This window comes from Danio rerio, chromosome 24 (genome assembly GCF_052040795.2).
Source record: "Danio rerio strain M-AB ecotype USA chromosome 24, GRCz13ab, whole genome shotgun sequence".
Classification (NCBI taxonomy): Eukaryota; Metazoa; Chordata; class Actinopteri; order Cypriniformes; family Danionidae; genus Danio; species Danio rerio.
The window spans coordinates 10,157,189-10,176,997 of NC_141044.1; the positions used below are offsets into that span (position 1 = coordinate 10,157,189).

Here is a 19,809-nt window from a genome sequence, read left to right on the forward strand (position 1 = left end):
GCATACATAAAGCGTAGTGCAAAAATAAATACCCCTTTATTAACCATAGAACGTGATGACGTGCGTAATATGCAAATGAATATTGACGGTGTAATCTAGCGACTTTTCGGACAGAGCTTAGTGCCTTTTTATTAAAAATAGTTGGCAACAGTGTATGCTTTGTAAACAGTCCAGTCAGAGCAGCTGTAAGCAAAGATATGAAGAGCACATGCCTGCTCTCTAAAATAAAACCTGACAAGTGTCTTTCACATATATTCGGAACAAGCATGTGCAATATGAAATGTTCTCATATCTTTTGTGAATTTGTTATTTGAGATTTAGAATGCACAGAAATCAGTCACATAGATAGATACTGCATAGAGAGACACTGCTGAATATTGTGGTTGCTTACAGGGGTTTGACTAATATATATTAATTTGAAGCTATACTGATAGCAGTCAAACAGCATTGTTTACATCCTTGTTTACGTACTCCCTATAACATACCGTTAACGCTAGAAACTATGCCTGTAGTTGATCGATTTTAACAAATAAAAATACTTACAGGTTGTGGCTCACAATCCACAGCTTCGTCGGTTGGAGGAGTTTTTAGCTGAATCCAGCACTGAACTAGGAGAGAAGTTCTCCTTTGTCAAATGCTAGCACTTTATCTTTATATATATATATATATATATATATATATATATATATATATATACATATATATATATATATATATATATATATATATATATATATACATATATATATATATATATATATATATATATATATATATATATATATATATATATATATATATATATATATACATATATATATATATATATATATATATATATATATATATATATATATATATACATATATATATATATATATATATATATATATATATATATATATATATATATATATATATATATATATATATATATAATTCTCTGCAACATAATTAAAATTAAACTGTAAACTATTTTTCTTTGTGTCGTGTCCTATGGAAGCCCAAATACAGAAACAAAACATGCTATGTGAAAATAGCAGCATTTGGACAGCATTTAGGCTTTCACTGCTTTAAAGGGAAAATGTAGCACTCAGTCAGGTTTACCTTATTTTGTACATTAGATTCCACTTTAATGAAAGTATATTAAACAAACTCGATTAATGTAACCGTTTAGAAGAAAACGGCATGTTTTACTATAGATTTTAGACCTAGACCTAGATTTTAAACTTTACAGTCTCTTTTACTTCCACTGTACAGTATCTGTTCAGTGGAGGGAACAGAACCAACCATGTGACGTCAGACACAGCGACATTCCAAGATGTCGGTGCCCTAGGTCTAAATCTATAGTAAAACATGCTGTTTTCTTCTAAATGGTTACATTTATCAAAGTTATTAAATATATTTTCATTAAAGTGGAATCCAATGTACAAAATAAGGTAAACTTGACCGAGTGCTTCATTTACCCTTTAACATTACAGCACCTCTGGCCATGAACCATTGCTGCGTTGGGTATGTGTGCGAGATGAATGAGATGAAGCCCCATGTGATCTCACTAGCCCGGATGTATTTTTTTTGTTGTCCCCAAATTATTTTCGCTGTAGGCTTTGCTAAGCTAATTCTGTAAAAGCCAATGTCTCCCTTGCATTTAACTTTGAGCGTGTTACATTCAAAGATGTTGTTTATGTTCACACAGCTACATTACGCATCAACTAAAGTTTTAAATATAATATCGTAGTAGACCACCCCTTTAAAGAAAAATCTGTTTAAAAAAAGCGAAGTTGAGTTTAAATGCCCATGTTTTCCTACTGATTTAAATGGGTCAAAAGTTTCTGGAATCTGCCCTGTTCACTCTATATGCTGAATGAAGCTTTTTCTATTCACAAGCTGTTCAGTGTGACACACAACTAGGACATTCAGTTCATTCAGTCATTCTCAAAAGGCGGCAGATGTTTGTAGTCTTTTATAAACCCTTTTATAAACACTTGTCTGCATGCTAGGATCCATTTGGATGTTATAATCTTTTTTTTTTTCAAGTTTTGACATAGTTAGAGCAATTTAGCTATAAAACATGCTATACCACATTCCAGTGTCTAATTGTGCTCCATTCAAAAAGAGCAGGTTTTATGGAACAGAAGCAGAATGGAGGGTATCACTTTGTTTTGATAGTCCCTATTGCACATTTTGTTGACTGTAATTTACATTACAACAATTAATTCTCATTAGAGTATGCTGCTTAATATCTGCTGAGCGTGCTCAACCAATTGTCCTGACTATAATTTTTGCAAGTACATTTCAACTTCATTCATTCATTCATTTTCTTGTTGGCTTAGTCCCTTTATTAATCCGGGGTCGCCACAGCGGAATGAACCACCAACTTATCCAGCAAGTTTTTACGCAGCGGATGCCCTTCCAGCCGCAACCCATCTCTGGGAAACATTCACACACACACTCATACACTACAGACAATTTAACCTACCAAATTTACCTGTACTGCATGTCTTTGGATTGTGGGGGAAACCGGAGCACCTGGAGGAAACCCACGCAAACGCAGGGAGAACATGCAAACTCCACACAGAAACCAGCGACCTACTTGCTGTGATGCGACAGCACTACCTACTTCGCCACTGCCTCGCCCTACATTTCAACTTACACTATACCTTACAGTCCACTAATACTCTACTGAGAATAAGATAGCATATAGTTGCAATGTAACTTACAATCAACAAAATGTGTTAAAGGGAACATCAAAATGAAGTGATACCAAATGCAGTTGGGATTGTTTAATGTTCTGTGACCAATTTGACCAACACTGACTGATTTACACCTTGTTCAAAACAACCTGCAATTGCTAAGTGTGTAACCAACATACTGCTACTGTTTGCCAGATCAAACGGTAAACTATCATAACTTTAGTAATTAAGAGCTGAACCTGAATGACAGCAGACCACTTTTGTCATCGATCATCAAGACAGACAGTACCATCAGTTTCATATTTTGTGATTCATAAGTGTTTTTCATTTATTTATGCTTATGATTTCATTATGAGATCCCGATCTCTGCTCTGTCGACTTTTGATGTTGAAAATTCAACTTTGCAGTATAAAAACAGTTTAGTAGTTTGAAATAATATTATGTATAAGAATACAATTTAGAGAAATAATTCTGTAAAATAACAGAAACTGTAGTAGCTTAGTACAAGGTTTTTGTACTGTAATTTACAACATTAATCGAGACATTATATTATTTTAAACTATTAAAATGTTAAACAAAAGTCACTTTAAAAAAATGTGTTGCAAGAAAGATCAAAACAAAAATGAAAAGGGAAAAAATAAACCACAAAATACAGAAATTTGCTAATGCTAATTGCTAAATGCTAATTTACAAATATTTTTTTACTGAGTAATCACATACTAATTATTAACTTGCATTGACATTTATCATCATATAGTCATTTAGGAGACACTTTTAAACAAAATCTTACAAATGAGGGATTTAACAAAAGATTCATCATTAATCAGCATCTGTATTTCTTGTTAAATAATTGTAGTTTGAATGTATAACAATGTAGGATTTCTTTACAAAAACAGTTTGAAATTTTTATGAAATGCACTAGCAGGCATAGACCGGTATAAGATTCTGATGGTATGATAACCTTGGATATAAATATCACAGTTTTATGGTATAATGATTACTGCTCTAAAATGTTCTTTTTAAATGTTAGGGTAAAAAAACAAACAAACAAAAAAAACATTTCCCCCTTTGAACAGAATATATTTTATTTTGAGAAACATTAAAAATATTTTGGAACAGTAAACATGTCTGGCTAAATATGAGTTATTGACTTCTGCTGTCTTCTTTTGTTTCAAAAACACAGATTCTTTTTAAAACAATTTAAAACGCCATCTTTGGATATCTTTTCTGCTGGAGATACTGTTGTCATGAAATAAAAAAAAAACATAAAAAAAAAATCTTACACATACTTTAGGAACGATATAGCAGAAAGAGACCACCACTGAAAAAAACATTTAAATAAAAATAAATAAATAAATAAAAGAATCTTACATACACCTCAGGCACAGTATAGTATGGCAGAAAATTTTGAAAGTTTTAAAACTTTTCCAAACCGTGGTATACCTTGAAAACAAATATCGTCCCATGCCTAGTTTCAATTCTTAATTCTTAAAAGTAATAATCAATATCAATGATCAACATACTCAAAATGAGTTTATAATATTAAATTATTAGCTGAATTTGAGATAGTGACAAACGTTGTTCAAAATGGGTTGTACAAACAGAATACAGCTGCAATCATAATTTCAAAAACAAATGTATACATATTAAATACAACTAACATTAGTTCAAAAACGGTTAAAAAAGGTAAATTGCTATTTTTCATATGTTTTGCCAATCAGAATTTTGTTTGGATGTAGCCGAGTACTGATTCTGATCTATTTTCTGCTCTTTGGAATGGAACTATTTCCTGTTCATAATGTGATTTTTGCAAAACTGTGTTATTTTGACTAGCACATTTCATTATACAAATAGATCACAATAATAAGACACGTGAACTCACAACAATTGTAACAAAAGCAACTTACATTGTGCCCATTTTTTTTTAAATTACAAGGTAATAAGAAGTGGAAATCATTGATGTTTTGACAACTGAAAAAAGAAAATGACTTTTTAAAATTTTGGATTATGTTAAAAAAAGATTATATTATATTAAAAAGCTCTACCAGTTCTGGCAGAACAGGAAGTTATTGTTTCCAAGATATTTAATCGACTATATTCTTGTTTGTTTCCTTCTGAAAAGGGGCCCTACGCAAGACAACCTTACAGTTGATATGGGGTAGCTTTTGTATTGGCAATGCTTTTCTAAAAATATCAGGTGAAATGCGTTTAATTAAATTATTAATTATTGAAAAAGGTTTATAACCCTCAAAATTGTCTGCCATGCTATACCGTTCCTAAGATAAAAGTACGATTTTTTATTTACGTTTTTTTTTTTTTTAACATAATTTTTGTTTCAAATAGGACACTTGTTGAGTAACAAATTAAACTTATTTCAGCTAATATTTTTAGAAAAGTATTGCCATTACAAAAGCTACCCCATATCCATTATAAGGTTGTTGGGCCCCTTTTCCGAAGGAAACAAACATGAATGTAGTTGATTAAATATTTTGGAAATAATAACTTCCTGTTCTGCCATGTAACTGGAACTGGTAGAGCTTTTTAATATAATTTAATGTTTTTTTTTTAACATACCTTGAAAACGATCATCATCCCATAGTTCCAACATATCTTAGTTCTTAAAAGTAATAATCAATATCAATGATCATAAACAAAATGAGTCTATAATATTAAATTATTAGCTGAATTTGGGATAGTGACAAACGTTGTCCAAAATAGGCTGTACAAACATAAAATAAAGCTGCAATCACATTTTCAAAGAGAAATGTAAATATTAAATACAACCTAACTTTAGTTTTAAAACGGTTAAACAAAGGTATATTGCTATTTTTCATATGTTTCATCAATCAGAATTTTGTTTGGACGTAGCTGAGTACTGGTTCTGATCTCTTTCCACTCTTTGGAATGGAACATTTTCTTTTCCTGTTCATAATATGATTTTTGCAAAACTGTATTAAATTTGACTTGCACACTTCATTATAATTATTCATCACAGTAATAATATTAATAATAATCACACGTGAACTCACAATTGTAACAAAAGCAACTTACATTGTAATTACATTTTAATAACTGGGTAATAAAAGTGAAAGTCAATGATGTTTTGACAACAAAAAATCAATACAATGCTAAAACTTAAAAAAAAAATGCTATTTAAAATTCGGATTATGTTACAAAATGATTTAATTACATTAAAAGCTTTTCCAGTTAGTTACACAGTAGAACAGGAAGTTATTATTTCCAAAATATTTAATCAACTATATCTTATACAACCTTATAATTAATATGAGTTAGCTTTTGTAATGGCAATGCTTTTCTAAAAATATCAGCTGAAATACGTTTAATTTGTTACTCAACAAGTGTCGTATTATAAACACCGAAATCAACAACAAAATTGTTGCACAATATGGTAAAATCACTGTGCAGAAAATTTACACCCTTCGATGTGATTGGTCGAAAAGTAACTTTGTCGTTCAGCGATTGGGCGGTAGAGCTGTCAGTCCCAAAAGCTGCTTTCCCATCCGGGTCAGCTCGAAAGCAACACTATCCGGTGCATTGGGCGAGTGTGTGTCACACTTTCAGCTGCTGAGTGTGTCATGCTGCTCTCAGAACACCTTTAACCTGCGGATACACACATGAAACACGCGGATTACCTGGCAGACACTCACCCAAGGGCTCATTTGTTGTCGTTTCAGACGCTGATCTGATCATTTCTAAGCTTTTTTTAGTGTATAGTTGAGGATATTTGGGGAGAAGATGGCGGATGTGGCTCCGGCCGGCGTGGAGAAGAGTCTGGATGACTTCTTCGCCAAACGCGACAAGAAGAAAAAGAAGGAGAAGGGAAAGGGAAAGGAGCAGGTGACCGGAGCAGCAGCAGCAGCAGCAATGCCGGTGAAAAAGATGAAAAAGGAGAAGGAGAAGTCGACGAAGAGTGAGAATCAAGACGCGCAGATGGAGAAGGTAATGTTAAGGCACAGTCAAACAACACACACGGGCTGTGTTACGAAAACTAACGAGCTCCCTAAGTAGGCAGCATTTGTTGGTACTAAGGGCTCGTGGACGTTATACAACGTACAGCAGTTATAAACAGTTCACTCGGTTATGTAAAGGCCAAAAAACAACACTAACAAAATGTTAACGTGTTGAATAAAGAGAAAATTAGTGTCTAGCTATCATCCTTTTGTTTCTGACAGCTGCTACGTCGCTAAAATAGACAGTTCTGTTCATAAAAGCGTGTTCTGTCATCGTTATTTACGCACCTTCATGCTTTTTTTTCTAATAAAATGCTTTTACTCTATCAGTGGATTTTGCTGGAACAACGTAAATGTTTAAATGATGAGAAAATAGACATTTATGGGTGAACTGTCCCCTAAAGAGAACTCGCGTTCGGTCGTGCCTGTAGTGACGTATATTGGGTGATATGACATCATACTGACATTTATTTCATGGGGCATTAATCTTCTGTCAGTCTGCGGGGCTTTTATAACTGCTGCTGTAACTGTGTCCTTCAACGGCACCGTTTGCTAGTTTCTTATGACAGAGAGCACAGAAAAGCTACTTGTTAATTCCGATTTCACACCGACGTCCCTATTCAGCTTTGAACTTTGTATTTAATGCTATGGTGAAACTATTTAAATAAATTGTGCTGTACCCCAACTTACAGATGTATAATATGCCTTAAAACCATTGTTGTAAAGGAAAAAGTACTTTTGTGTTGCAGAACAGTTGGTGTGTGTTGTGACAATTAAGGTAAAGTTGGTTTTAAATTCACACATAAATACTAAATACTTTGAATATTCAGTCTTAAATCCCATGTAAATATGTCTTCAATACAACAGTACCACTATTCATTTGACCGTGAACAGTGTTGTATTTTGATAGTCATTGACTGCTGATATGATTTACCTTAATAGAATTCGTAAATATTATTTTTCTGATATTATTGGGAATGCGCCGATATCGATATGGCCACCAATATATCGTGCATCCCTAGATATTATATAAAGAAAAGGTAAAAGTAAGAATATACAAATATAAAACCAACTTTACCTCAATATTGTGACCTGCTACAATATCACAATGCCATCTTTAAAGTTAGCATACAATGGAAATTTCACTATATCTTTTTTTTTAGTGTTCATAAGTCAGAGTGATCATAGTGATGCATACAAAACCTGCCAAATCATTTAATCTATTAAAACCCTTCCCACATTTATTTGCCTTCTCTTTATCAATTGCATGGCAAAATCTGCTCTTATACATTCACTTCTATTGTAAATAAAAAAAATGCATTTCATTTAACAAATGTACTACCAATACTGAGATTATATCTGTTGCGACTGAAATATGATGAACTGACAGGCCCCTAACTCCTGACAAATGAAGCCCCGCCTACCAGTACAGGAACTAATCATCAGCTGCTATAGACTGACATTTCTCCAGGGGAGAAGCTGGAACCAGACGTGTGTTTAAACACCAGTTTATGTGGAGAACAAACGCTCTTGAATGGTGGCGAATACTTGCTTCACAGACATAAAGATATACAAATAAAGCATGAAATCTGTAATTTTACATGAACCAATTGTTTTGTAATTTGTATGAAATGAACGCGGGTACAGTCTGTCCTGTCAAACGGGACATGACAGCAGCTACTCAAACGCCCCACAAACTAGTAAACAAAGAGTTGCCCCAAGTTGTGAATTACATTTGAAGACCAGTGCGATCTGATGGAGCATTACTTAGAGGATGATAATATGTAACATGCCATAAATGAGGTTGGTGTCGTGATCTTGTTCCTTGCAACCGTGAATTAGCTTCGACAACCTGAAATAATGATGATTTTGTTTGATTTAAACGTTTAGAATTGAAACTTAAGAGACAGATGTTTAGTTTTATTGGTGATTTCAAGTATGTAATGTAATCGTAAGCTTGGCAAACAGTTTTGAAAACTTTGATGACTTGCCTTAAAGGATTTTTGGTTTGTTTAGTTTGCACCAACATTGGGTTTTTAGGTAACAGCAGCTCGACTTTATTCACTCCTTGTTGTTATGGTATTATGGGGCAACTGAGCTGAGTTACCTTCATGGTACGTAAAACCCAAAGTTGGTGCAAACTAAACTGAAACCTGACTAGCTAGTCAGCTAATCGGGCTTTATGGTACTAGCCCCAGGTCCAACAATCATCTTTAACATCTTTGTATAAATTTTTAAAAAAATTTTTAGAACACTTGTGTGTGCCATTCCATAATTTGCTTGCCAAAATGTGCCTCTCCGCTTGTTAAGTCGTGACGTATGGAATACTGCTTCCAGGTCCGAGCCGCTACTCATTCGATTTGAGAAGATACTCGTTTATGACCACTTTTTAGTCATATCTCACATTAAATTGAATGTAATTGAATATCATTGTGCACCCAACAGTCTTTGGACATTCTGCATCAAAAACACCAATATTTTACAATTTAAACAAAATTAATCACTTTCTGGCCATCGGATATTAGGCAAGGGTATATACATATATTGCGGTCGAGATTTTCGAAAGTATTACAGCGCTTTGTAAATGTTCATTATTACAATTTGTTGAGTCTCCTCGTACAGTTTTATAAGGCGCTTGGACCCAGATGCCAATTCTTGTGACTGCACACTTAACAAGCGGATGGCAAAATAGTGCTGCAGTCCTTTTGATGAGTTTATGCACAAGGGCACCCTTTAGCATCCAGTATGAATTAAACAGAAATACCATTATAATGTGTCATCGCATTTACTATTTCAAAGGTCTTGGACTCTCTGCGCTTTTAGACCCACTGTCCTGCAAAGTTTATTTTCAGCCTGCTTTAGCACATCTTGTTCTGTATTTAATATTATCCCCCCAAAAAAGCTTAATTAGCTGCTTTAGTATGTTCATAAATAACAGAACATACTGTGATTGTTTTTTTTAAGTACATCTCACTTATTCCTTCATGTCATACTTTTAAATACTTTTAAAAGGGTTTGTAAACATGCTTGATGGAATGGGCTGACTTGAACATTTACGTTTTCAAAAGATGTGTCTTACAAACTAAATTATAAGAATAATTATTATTAGAAAAAAATATTAGTGTACATTTTTGCTTGCTTGTGTGTGGTTTAGTGTAAAGATGGCTCATGTTCTAGTTGATTGGCTTTTGAGTTAAAATATGGCTGCAACAGAATGAGAATGAACCCCTTTAAAGTAAACAGAATCTTCCTTCGAAGGGCTTTATAAACACTCTGATATACTATGTATGTGGCCTAATTTAGAATCAGTAAGATCACAATAGAGAAGTTAAGGTTCAATTAAATGGTTGGCTCACCCAAAAATGATCCAATCCCCTGTGACCATCTTTCATCTTCAGAACACAAATAAAGACATTTTTAGAATAAATCCAAGAGCTCTCTCATCCTTCATAGACTGTTATGGGAGAAGTGTCCATCATATGTAAACTTCTTTTTTTGTAACAAGGACTGTGATTTGAATGTGCCATTTTGTCACATGCTGCTACTCCCCCTATCTTCATCAATGGATTATTGGTATTAACCACAAGTCATTGAAAAACAGTCATTCAAATACAAGTCATTTAAAAATAGTTTTATTCAGATGTATTGTTTTTGCGCCAGCAACCCAAGCACACGGTTTGTTATATTATGAAGAGTTTAATAACTTAGTTTCATAAGTTTTTGTGTAGTTTCATTAGTTTCTGTGTTCTTTTTTTGTCAAACTCTCTTTCCAGGAGGATGAGGAATGGAAGGAATTTGAGCAGAAGGAAGTGGACTACACCGGACTCAGACTCCAGGCCATGCAAATGAGGTGTGAAGCACATCATGAAGTTCATTTAAACATTTAAAATGCACTTATTTTTTTTACAATTGAAAAACCCATGATCATTTGGTTTTGCTTTGAACAATGCAGGAACTAAGTTTAGATTTTCTTAAGTTCAAGTAATTTCATATAAATTAAAATAACATTCAAATTGTTTGAAAAAAGGCAACTGATTTTTCTTCAATCCACTTAAATTTGTTTAAACCATTAAGTTTTCTTTATCGATTTGGGTTGGGATGACATGAAGGAATTGTATGGAACCCTGCATGTTTTATTGATAAATGTATGTGCACAACTGTAGCAAAAAAATTGCATGAATTTAACAAATTTAACAAATTAGCACAAGTCGTGTGATTTAGTTTTAACAGATCATGTGATAAAAATGGGCATGATGAGATGGCATTACTGGACAAACTAGTGTACCGACTACATTGAACATCATTTGAAATGTCGTTTTGGTCATTCTAAAGTCTGTCATCAAAATAATTAGGTATTTCTTACCTGCCAGAATTGTCTTGAACGTCAGCAGCATTCCCAAAGAGCACGCTCACACCTCTAAAGTCCACCAGGCTTTCATTGCGTTTCATCTTCTAAAGGACAACAAATTAATTATATAACAAAAAAGGCCCATAGTGACTGCTTCTATCACGACACATTTAATATTTTGTGCCAGTTTTAAGTAAGAGACAATTTTGTTTTCTTTAACTTATTTGATGGAAACAATGCTTTATTATCATTTTTATGTGATATTCCAATTTTTGTGTGCACATTTAGTAGGCTTGTCACAATAATCAATATATCGACTTGTCACACAACACGTGGGCATGACCTCAAATCATTTTTGGTGATGCAATATATATCGCCCATACATAAAAGCCAATTTCTAGCAATATTATAGCTGTTTGTGCAGCCTCTCTATCTCTATTGAAGGTGTCAGTATCCGTATGGTTAAAAAAAACACTAGTATTTACTATAAACTACTATAGTATATTTTCATATGGGTGTCTGACAACTGAAAACCGATATCGTAGCAGATATCGCAGCCTCAGTAACTTTTTTTCCTTGCACTTTTTTAAAATAAACATGTATTATTAATTATTTGTTTAGGATATGCGGTTTTACATTCTGATCCAATGCCTGATTATTAAATTGTTAAAATCACTATAATTAAATGAAATAATCTTAAGAATAAAATATAATGTGTTCTTTGGAAGAGCTTACTTGCATCGTGATATTGTATTGTCATCCTGGCATTATATAATGAGTAGCATAAACTAGTGTTAAAATGACAATAGTATCGTTTATTGCAATATATTTTGGTGCAATACATCGTACAACAAAAATAGATATCGCAGGCCTAACGTTTACATCTTTGGATGGAAACCACTATTTGCACGCATGCAACTCATGAGTTCATCCGTGTTCTAGCTGATTTATACTTCTGCGCTTTCGCGCGGTCGCAACTCTCAAAAAATTTAGCTACATGTCGTAACGATGTGTAGCACAAGCTCTGTGATTGATCCGTTTGGTAGCAGCGACGAGTGTGGGCGGTGCTGACAGCTGTGAGCCCGATGGAGCAAGTGTTTACAAGTGTCACTCTTGTACAAGTGTTTAATTCGATAACAAACAAAGCATGCCAACTTATATTGTAATAATACTGACTTTATTTAGATTTTTCGTACATCTGTAGATGTATAAAATGCTAATGGCATAGTAAATCCATTGTACTGATGGAAAAGCCTGTTTTCAGCAGCTACATTTTGACCTTGATTTTCAGCTTGCTCATACATCAGTATTTCAGTCACTCTGAACTGATTTGAGCTTTGCCACATTACAGCTCATTCCTGTTAAAGAACACAATGGCCCTCATGCAGTAACATGCGCACGCACAAATCTTTGTGCAAAATGTGTGTACAGAGGTTTTACGTGGAAATCATGATTGATAAAAAACATTTTCGACCTACCTAGAATTTATTGTATACAAATGTAGAAATTCAAAGACATCTTGTACCACAAGTATGTTCGCAATAATCATGTATGTTCATAATTATTGTTGAAGTACCTTTTTTTCTGTGCCATAATTGTCTTTTAAGTCGCTTTTTGCAAAATGCATTTGTATATGAAGCTTGTTTGGGGATGTATTATGTAAATTGCTGACCTCGTGCGAGCTAGCGCTCATTCGGAAGACTCCATATTCACTAACAAAAAACAAGTTTAAGAACAAGCTCATGCAAGAACGCATGATTTGTGAGTTAGCCGTAAAGTGTTTTGTGAGAAATTAAAAGTGCTTATAAGCACAAACATAAACGGTTATCATACCTGTCAACATTGAAATTTGAAAATTAAGGCACATGTAATGTAAAGGAAGTGAATTCCTCCGTTTTTATATTTAGTGTTTTCAAGTCTAAGGCTGCGTTCAAAATAGCCTACTACTCGAGTACTGCATTTGAATTTACTACTCGATCATTAGAAAAAATAAGTTCTGTAATAGAGGTGGGCAAACTTTTTAGACCAGGGGGGTAACGTCAAGTTCTGCAAACCAAGTGAAGGGCCACATGCCAAATCTTTCATTAATAACTTAATAGTTAATAGTGTCACATATAGTGAGAATTTAATTTCCAAAAATGATGCTTGAGGTTGTTATCTTTCAAAACCACAATACTTCATATTAGTACTGCTTTTTTTCCGATATTGGTGAAGTATTTGGTTGTCCATTCTTCCTTAAACACGTCATTTAGAGTCAACTTTTCTTTTTTTGCCTCATTTTTACTCATAAAAGCCTGGTTTATACTTCTGCAGTGAAGTCATCAGCACAACCCATGGCGCATACCTTGCGTGTTGTCGTGCATTTATACTTCTGCGCACTGTTTGTGTTGCTCTGCAATAACACTTCCGAAATGCTAGCTGGCAGTGAGGGGTTTATGTTCCTCTATGTCGAGTTTCTTTGCTGGTGTTTTGTTTTTTCTGAATGCTATCTTATTGTAGAAGTAGTTTAAACGGCGGGCGCGCAACAACTTTAACCATGAGGTAAACAAAGAACAAAACTTTCCATCTGGAATTCCTTCATGGGATCCCACACTTGTAAACTCTCACTCCAACAGGTTCACGTGGCTCTTGGTCCTCCCCACACTTGTCAGCGCTACCAATCAAAGAGCTTGCGATAAACATTGTTGCAATGTGTAGTTACATTTTTTTGAGAGATTTGTGTCAACCATACAGCTATACGTCAACTCGCAGGCTGTGCCGGAGCTTGCGCTTGACGCAGAAGTATAAATCATATAAAAATACTGTTTTAGTGTACTATATAGCATGTAAGTATATGATTTCGGACGCAGCATAAGTAAAATGAAAGCATAGTTTCACATTTATTAGCAAGTGGTGTCCCCTGGTGGTTGGGCGGTACTATGCGTATCAGTTCTTTGATGAAAATAGTCGTGTCGAACTGAGTCTGGTTCTCTCAAGGTTTTTTTTTTTTCTTCACTCTCCTATTGGTGAAGGTTTTTTCCCTCTCCGCAGTAGCCACTGGCTTGCATGGTTCAGGATCTGTAAAGCTATGCATCTATGAATTTGCTCTTCAGTGTTTGGACTCTCAGTAATGATTTTAAACCACACTGAACTGAGCTAAACTGAACTGAACTATTATACACTAAAAACTGAACTACACTGATCCAGTTACTATGACCATTTATGTGAAGCTGTTTTGACACAATCTACATTGTAAAAGCGCTATACAAATAAAGCTGAATTGAACTGAATTGAATTGAATGTTTATATCCACCCTTCATTGAAATATTAAAAGTATGGGATAAATAATGGAAAATACTTTAACGGGATGATGGCGGCATAGAATGGTAAAATATGTGAGAATCCATGGAAAATACTGGATGGTAGATGGGTATGGCAATTATTAGTGAATGAGACTCATTGTTGTGTTTATCTTTGTGTCTGACAGTGATGAGAAGGAGGAGGAAGAGTACGAGAAGGAGGAAGTGGGTGAGGATGGCGAGATCATCTTGGTCACCAGTGATAAAATGTCTGGACCCTGGAATAAATCAGGGGGGGCTCCTCCTTCAGCTGCTTCAGCTCCGGGTGAGTCTTTAAAAGTGTTTTCAAAAGCTAGAAGTGTTTGTGTTAGTTGAACTCTTCAACACATTGAACACTTTTCTTTCTCATTTCCTATTAGTTGAGGAAGTTGAAGTTCCTGAGCCCAAAGCACCTGGTGTATATCGTCCCCCTGGGGCCCGGCTAACCACTACTAAGAAAGCCCCAGCTCAAGGGCCTCCAGAGATCTTCAGTGACGCCCAGTTTCCTTCTCTCCTGTCCACTGCCAGACATGTGGAGACTCGCAAGTAAGACGTCAATGGGCTGTTTAATCTTTATTGCTTGTATATATCTGAAATGTGCTTCCTTTTTCATCCAAAAGAATATGTTAGGAATGGCTTTGCTTTCATTTTCTGCAAAGTTTGTACTCTGCACAGCATACATATTTGCGTGTGAGATGCCAAAAATGTTGTTATTGTTGACTTAAATGATAAAAATATGTTTTAATATTTAATAATGCATATCAGATTAAAAAGTAGAAAAGCCATTTCCTCAATTTGTGTTAATCGCATGAACTAAAATGTACATTTATAAAAGTACAAATGAAAATCTATCATAGCTTTATTACAGGGTATATGCAGGAATCCTAAATGTAATTCAAAACCTTTTTAAGAGCTTCTCAGAATATTTTAAGACCTCATCACCACTTTAAGTTCTAATTTTTTAATGAACAGTTAATAAACACTTGTAGTTTAATAAATCAATGGAACACAACCACACAACAGAACTCAGATAAGCTCAGAAAAAACAAAGCTTGAAAGAATAAATAACACCGTTGTTTTCGCCGACACTTCAGAAACTGTTTGAACTCATCTTTCTCCAACCAGGAGTACGCAAACTTACATTTTCCCATTTAGCTGTCTGTTTCGCTCTATGGTTTCGCTGCATCACATGCCCTTCCCACTTATGTCGTAAATTACATGACATCACAGAGGATCTTGCCTGAACCAATCGCTTGTATCGAGGAAAATAAATATATTTATGCTTTTTTTGGAGTCAAACACTTTGGACATTGCTAGAACAAAATTTAAGACCTCACAAAAGCACGACTTAAGACTTTTTAATAAGGGCCTTCATTTTCTCATAATTGATTTATCAACTTTAATACTTTTTAAAACTCCACGGGCATCCTGTATTAACATGCTGAATTTAAAATGTTGGTTATTTCCTGCATCCGAAGTAAACATTAATGTATCCACTAAACAAAAATAAAGTGTTCACAGGTCACTTTTAGAATAAGCAATAATACTTGTAATTTGAATCTATATTCACTTAGTCTAGAATCAAAGCATACCTGCCACCATTAGGATCATAAAATCTGCGAAGTGAAGAGCGGGGGAGGGAGGGGGGATAGTTGATGAAGATGAAGCGTGTGTTGGCAGGTATGAATCAAAGAGATCTAGAAACTTGTGAATTAAACTCTAACTGACATTTGAATTGATACTCAGCCTCAGACAAAAAGACGATTAGAAAATAGATCAGTAAATTGTAAAATGAATTTCTTTGGATGTGCCATTTTATCATGATTTAGTTTTTAATGCAGGTCTGTGTGAAAATGTTAAAAAAAAGATAAAAGAATTAAGTATATTTAGTTGAAATATGCATCCAATATTTCGTTTGTAACGGAGGGTGTGCTTAAAATATTCGTGAATGAAAGTGAAAGTGCCAAACTGCAGTTAATGTCGACAAATTACAAAAATAGTACGCCCAAAATTGCATGAAAGTCCGGAGAAAATGCGGATAACGCGTTGACGCAATGACTAATTAGATTAAAGCAAATCATTTGATTACTGATGGCCCTGTAAACGTTGTCAATATTCGAGTTATCTTTGCACACTGGAGAAAGGATGACACCATGGCTGAAGGATTTCTTTTAGACGGGTAATGATCTGTTTTAAAACAATTTTAGCTTCACGCAAAGCTGATGTAACGTTAGATGTTGTTACAAATGGGTTATATCTGCACAGAAGTGTTGTTTAGCCACTAAAATCTTCTGATAAAAGATTGTGACTTTTCAGTTTCATAAGGTCCTTTTACAGCATCTATAATGTAGATTTATTTAGTTTAACAACAAATCACAAGTAAATAGCGCTATTTCGCCTAGCCAGCTTTACCGAAGTGAAGATGGTTATATATTACGACCTGTGACGCTCTCCTTATATTGTTTACCATGCTAATATTCGCTCTGAAATAGCATGTCAGTTGGGCTTAGTTATGAGTGTCATTCCTGCACGTCGCCGGACAAGCCCTAGTCACTTTCAACACATGAGAGAGGGTTCTGCTGTCATCTTTAATGTGCGCATGCTCAAGTTTCAGGAGTCGTGCCTCTGGACGGCAGGGGAGGGAGTGTGATTCAGAGATTTATGCTAAGCTGTTAGCATTGTGGAAGATCACCTACTGCACCTTCTACTGCAGACTGTCAGCTTTAATATGAGGATATTGGCATCCAAATCAGATGGACTGTGTAGGAATTACAACAGTTTGCAGTGTTTCGGCAATATTATCTTCTTGATTTATGATTATTCTGTCTAATTACTTTTGGTCCCTTAACAAGTGGGAGGCGCATATGTACACTGTTGTAATTCGTACACCGTTCACATGATTTGGATGTAAATACTCTCAAATTAAAGCTGGCCGTCTGCAGTTAAAGCACATCTTGTTCGTTTTATTTTAAATCCATCATGTTTCTATTGGTTGTATAGAGCCAAAAATGTTGGAATTGTGTCAATGTCCCAATATTTATGGACCTGACTGTATATATGTATATATCCCTACATATCCAATCATGCAAATATTGCTTTTTGCTGTAGGGACAGAGAGATGGAGAAAACCTTCGAAGTGGTCAAGCACAAGAGCCGGGTCCGAGAAGGCGAAGGTCCAGGCTCCATGCAGCAGTTACAGTTAGATAATCAGTACGCCATCCTGGGGGACAAGTAATAGCCATCTCCCCCGTCCCCCCCAAGCCTACCGCCGACGGTACAGTAAGACTCGCAGGGGGCAAAAAAAATGACCTGCAGCTGCCTGATGCAGTCCTGACTGAGCTGGAGACGTCTGTGCCCATACATACACACACACACAAACACACCCTGTTAAGCATCTACACATGAACATATTTTTTACACACACACATTTAGCCATTGTCGTCCACTCATATACAAACACAAACACACACACACACGGACACGGCGGATAAAGGCCCTCCCTTATCAACTGCATTCAAACAAGCTGCAGCAACAGGAACTGACTGAAATTTCCAAATCTGCTTTATATACAACACCGTTCACCAAGACGAATGACACTGCATCAAACGAACAAGGCACCAAATGTTTATTACGGTGGATTTCCTCATGAGGTTGGTTGGCCGGCAGAGCCACTGGACATCAGCCAATCTTGAGAAAATGAGAAAAGCCACTTTGAGAATGGAGTTCAAGACATTGGGTGAGAATTAGAAAAAAAAAAAAAAACTGCTAAAGTTTTTTTTCTTTGCTACATCAGTATCGTTCCCAAACCATTGGATTTTTTTTATTCTTGCGTTGTGATGACAGAAAGCTGGGAGTTTTCGGTTTTGGGCACTAGAGAGGGGAGACTACCTCAGTTACATATCTGTGGTTACCATGTCGACCAGGTTCTGGGCTCTGATTGGCTGCAGAAATTAACACCAGTCCAGCCAAAGAGGAGCAACTCAACGTTCAACCTTAAACTTGAATATTCGCCTGTTTTTTTTTTCCTTCCTCTACTCCTCTTAATGCAAGATCTGTCGACAGAGGCGATAAAGTCTTCAAAGTTACCTGTTAAAGTGGCCTTACTGTGGGGGAAAAAAAGATATGAAAGCAATGGGAGAGAAATATATTTATATTTAGAGATGCGTAAAAAAGATATTGTTCTCAAAGGCAATTCCTGGTCGTGTTGCAGGTGAATGCCTGCTTGATGAAATCCTACCACTCTGAGGAGTTCAAAAAACCATCTTCGTATCCCTCTGTGAGAATGTAGTTCTGTGCTAGCTTGTCGACATACTGCGAATAATGGATGATCTCTAACAATGTCCCTTTAACCCTTTCATCTGTTCATCTCTCCTCATTTTATTTGATTCCATGATGATTGACAAACCATTATTAAAGCTTAAACTTTCTAATCTCAGATCATGTTTCTGCTTTGGTGTGGCCTGTAGAGGTGCAGCAGTCATTGGATATAGGGATATTCATCTAAGAAAAACCTACTTTCAAGATCTAGGTGACTTTTTTTGCACTTCAGCTTAACATTTAAGCAGATTTTAAGCTGAAATTGTGGTTCTTGTTCATTTATAAACACCAAGCGAACTGCTACCAACGATTTGAGGTGCTGTGGGGTTCTGAGTTGAGCTCCTGACATTTCAGACTGACGTTTCTGTTTAACTCCTGAACACAATGTCTATTCAGCTCTTGATGACTTGCTCTCTCATTGGCTTCAGCTCATCACTACATCTAACCTCACATGAGATCAAGACGAATATTGTTGTCTGGAATATTGAGCGTACGAGATATTGGACTTTTGTCTGTGAGGGGTCGGCGAGCCTCTTTGATGCTTTGTTTAGTAGTTCACACTTACAGACTGCTGATTGGCAAGGACCCGCAGGTTTTCATTCCATCAGATCAGTGGTCACCAAACTTGTTCCTGGAGGTCCGGTGTCCTGCAGATTTTAGTTCCAACCCTAATCAAACACACCTGAACAAGCTAATCAAGGACTTACTAGGTATACTTGAAACATCCAAGCAGGTGTGATGAGGCAAGATGGAGCTAAACCCTGCAGGGACACCGGCCCTCCGGGACCAGGATTGGTGACCCATGCATCACATGATCTGTTGGCGAGCTTGCTAACTTGCAAATCGGGTTTTAAAATCCTGTAGTGTGAACTAGGCATTAGTTATGTCCGGCGTCCACACTACTCTAGAATCTTTACCCACAAAAAAAGCAGAGTGATTTAGTTTTCTGGTGTTACGTTTCAGTGTAGATTATAAACTTGTCTCGATACTGGAATTGGATACCAGTTGGTACTGAGATTTTAAGTTTTTGGTACTGAGTGATTGTGGATAGGGCTGTGCAATTAATCGAAAATCCGATTTCGATTGCCTGGCGTTTGTAGCTCCACTGACGCTCCGCCTCTTTGCCCTTATTTGGTCACCCCTGGTGGGATGACGTGCGAACA

The 19,809-nt window shown here is 35.6% G+C and overlaps 1 protein-coding gene across 4 annotated transcripts; it reads left to right on the plus strand.

Moving 5' to 3' along the window:
* Positions 1-6,235: 6,235 nt before the first annotated feature.
* cdv3 (carnitine deficiency-associated gene expressed in ventricle 3) lies at positions 6,236-18,764 on the plus strand. 4 transcript variants are annotated; one of them, XM_087308183.1, is made up of 5 exons: positions 6,236-6,653; positions 10,438-10,514; positions 14,479-14,615; positions 14,710-14,875; positions 17,435-18,764. In XM_087308183.1, the coding sequence occupies exons 1-5, from the start codon at positions 6,450-6,452 to the stop codon at positions 17,562-17,564; spliced, it is 714 nt and encodes a 237-aa protein (XP_087164309.1). In that variant the 5' UTR covers positions 6,236-6,449; the 3' UTR covers positions 17,565-18,764.
* The last annotated feature ends 1,045 nt before the right edge of the window (positions 18,765-19,809 follow it).

Coding starts and splice junctions, on each gene's coding strand:
- cdv3 (XM_087308183.1), top strand. CDS start 6,450: ATGGCGGATGTGGCTCCGGCCGGCGTGGAGAAGAGTCTGGATGACTTC. Junction 6,654..10,437: donor AAGACGCGCAGATGGAGAAG/GTAATGTTAAGG, acceptor CTCTCTTTCCAG/GAGGATGAGGAATGGAAGGA. Junction 14,616..14,709: donor TTCAGCTGCTTCAGCTCCGG/GTGAGTCTTTAA, acceptor ATTTCCTATTAG/TTGAGGAAGTTGAAGTTCCT.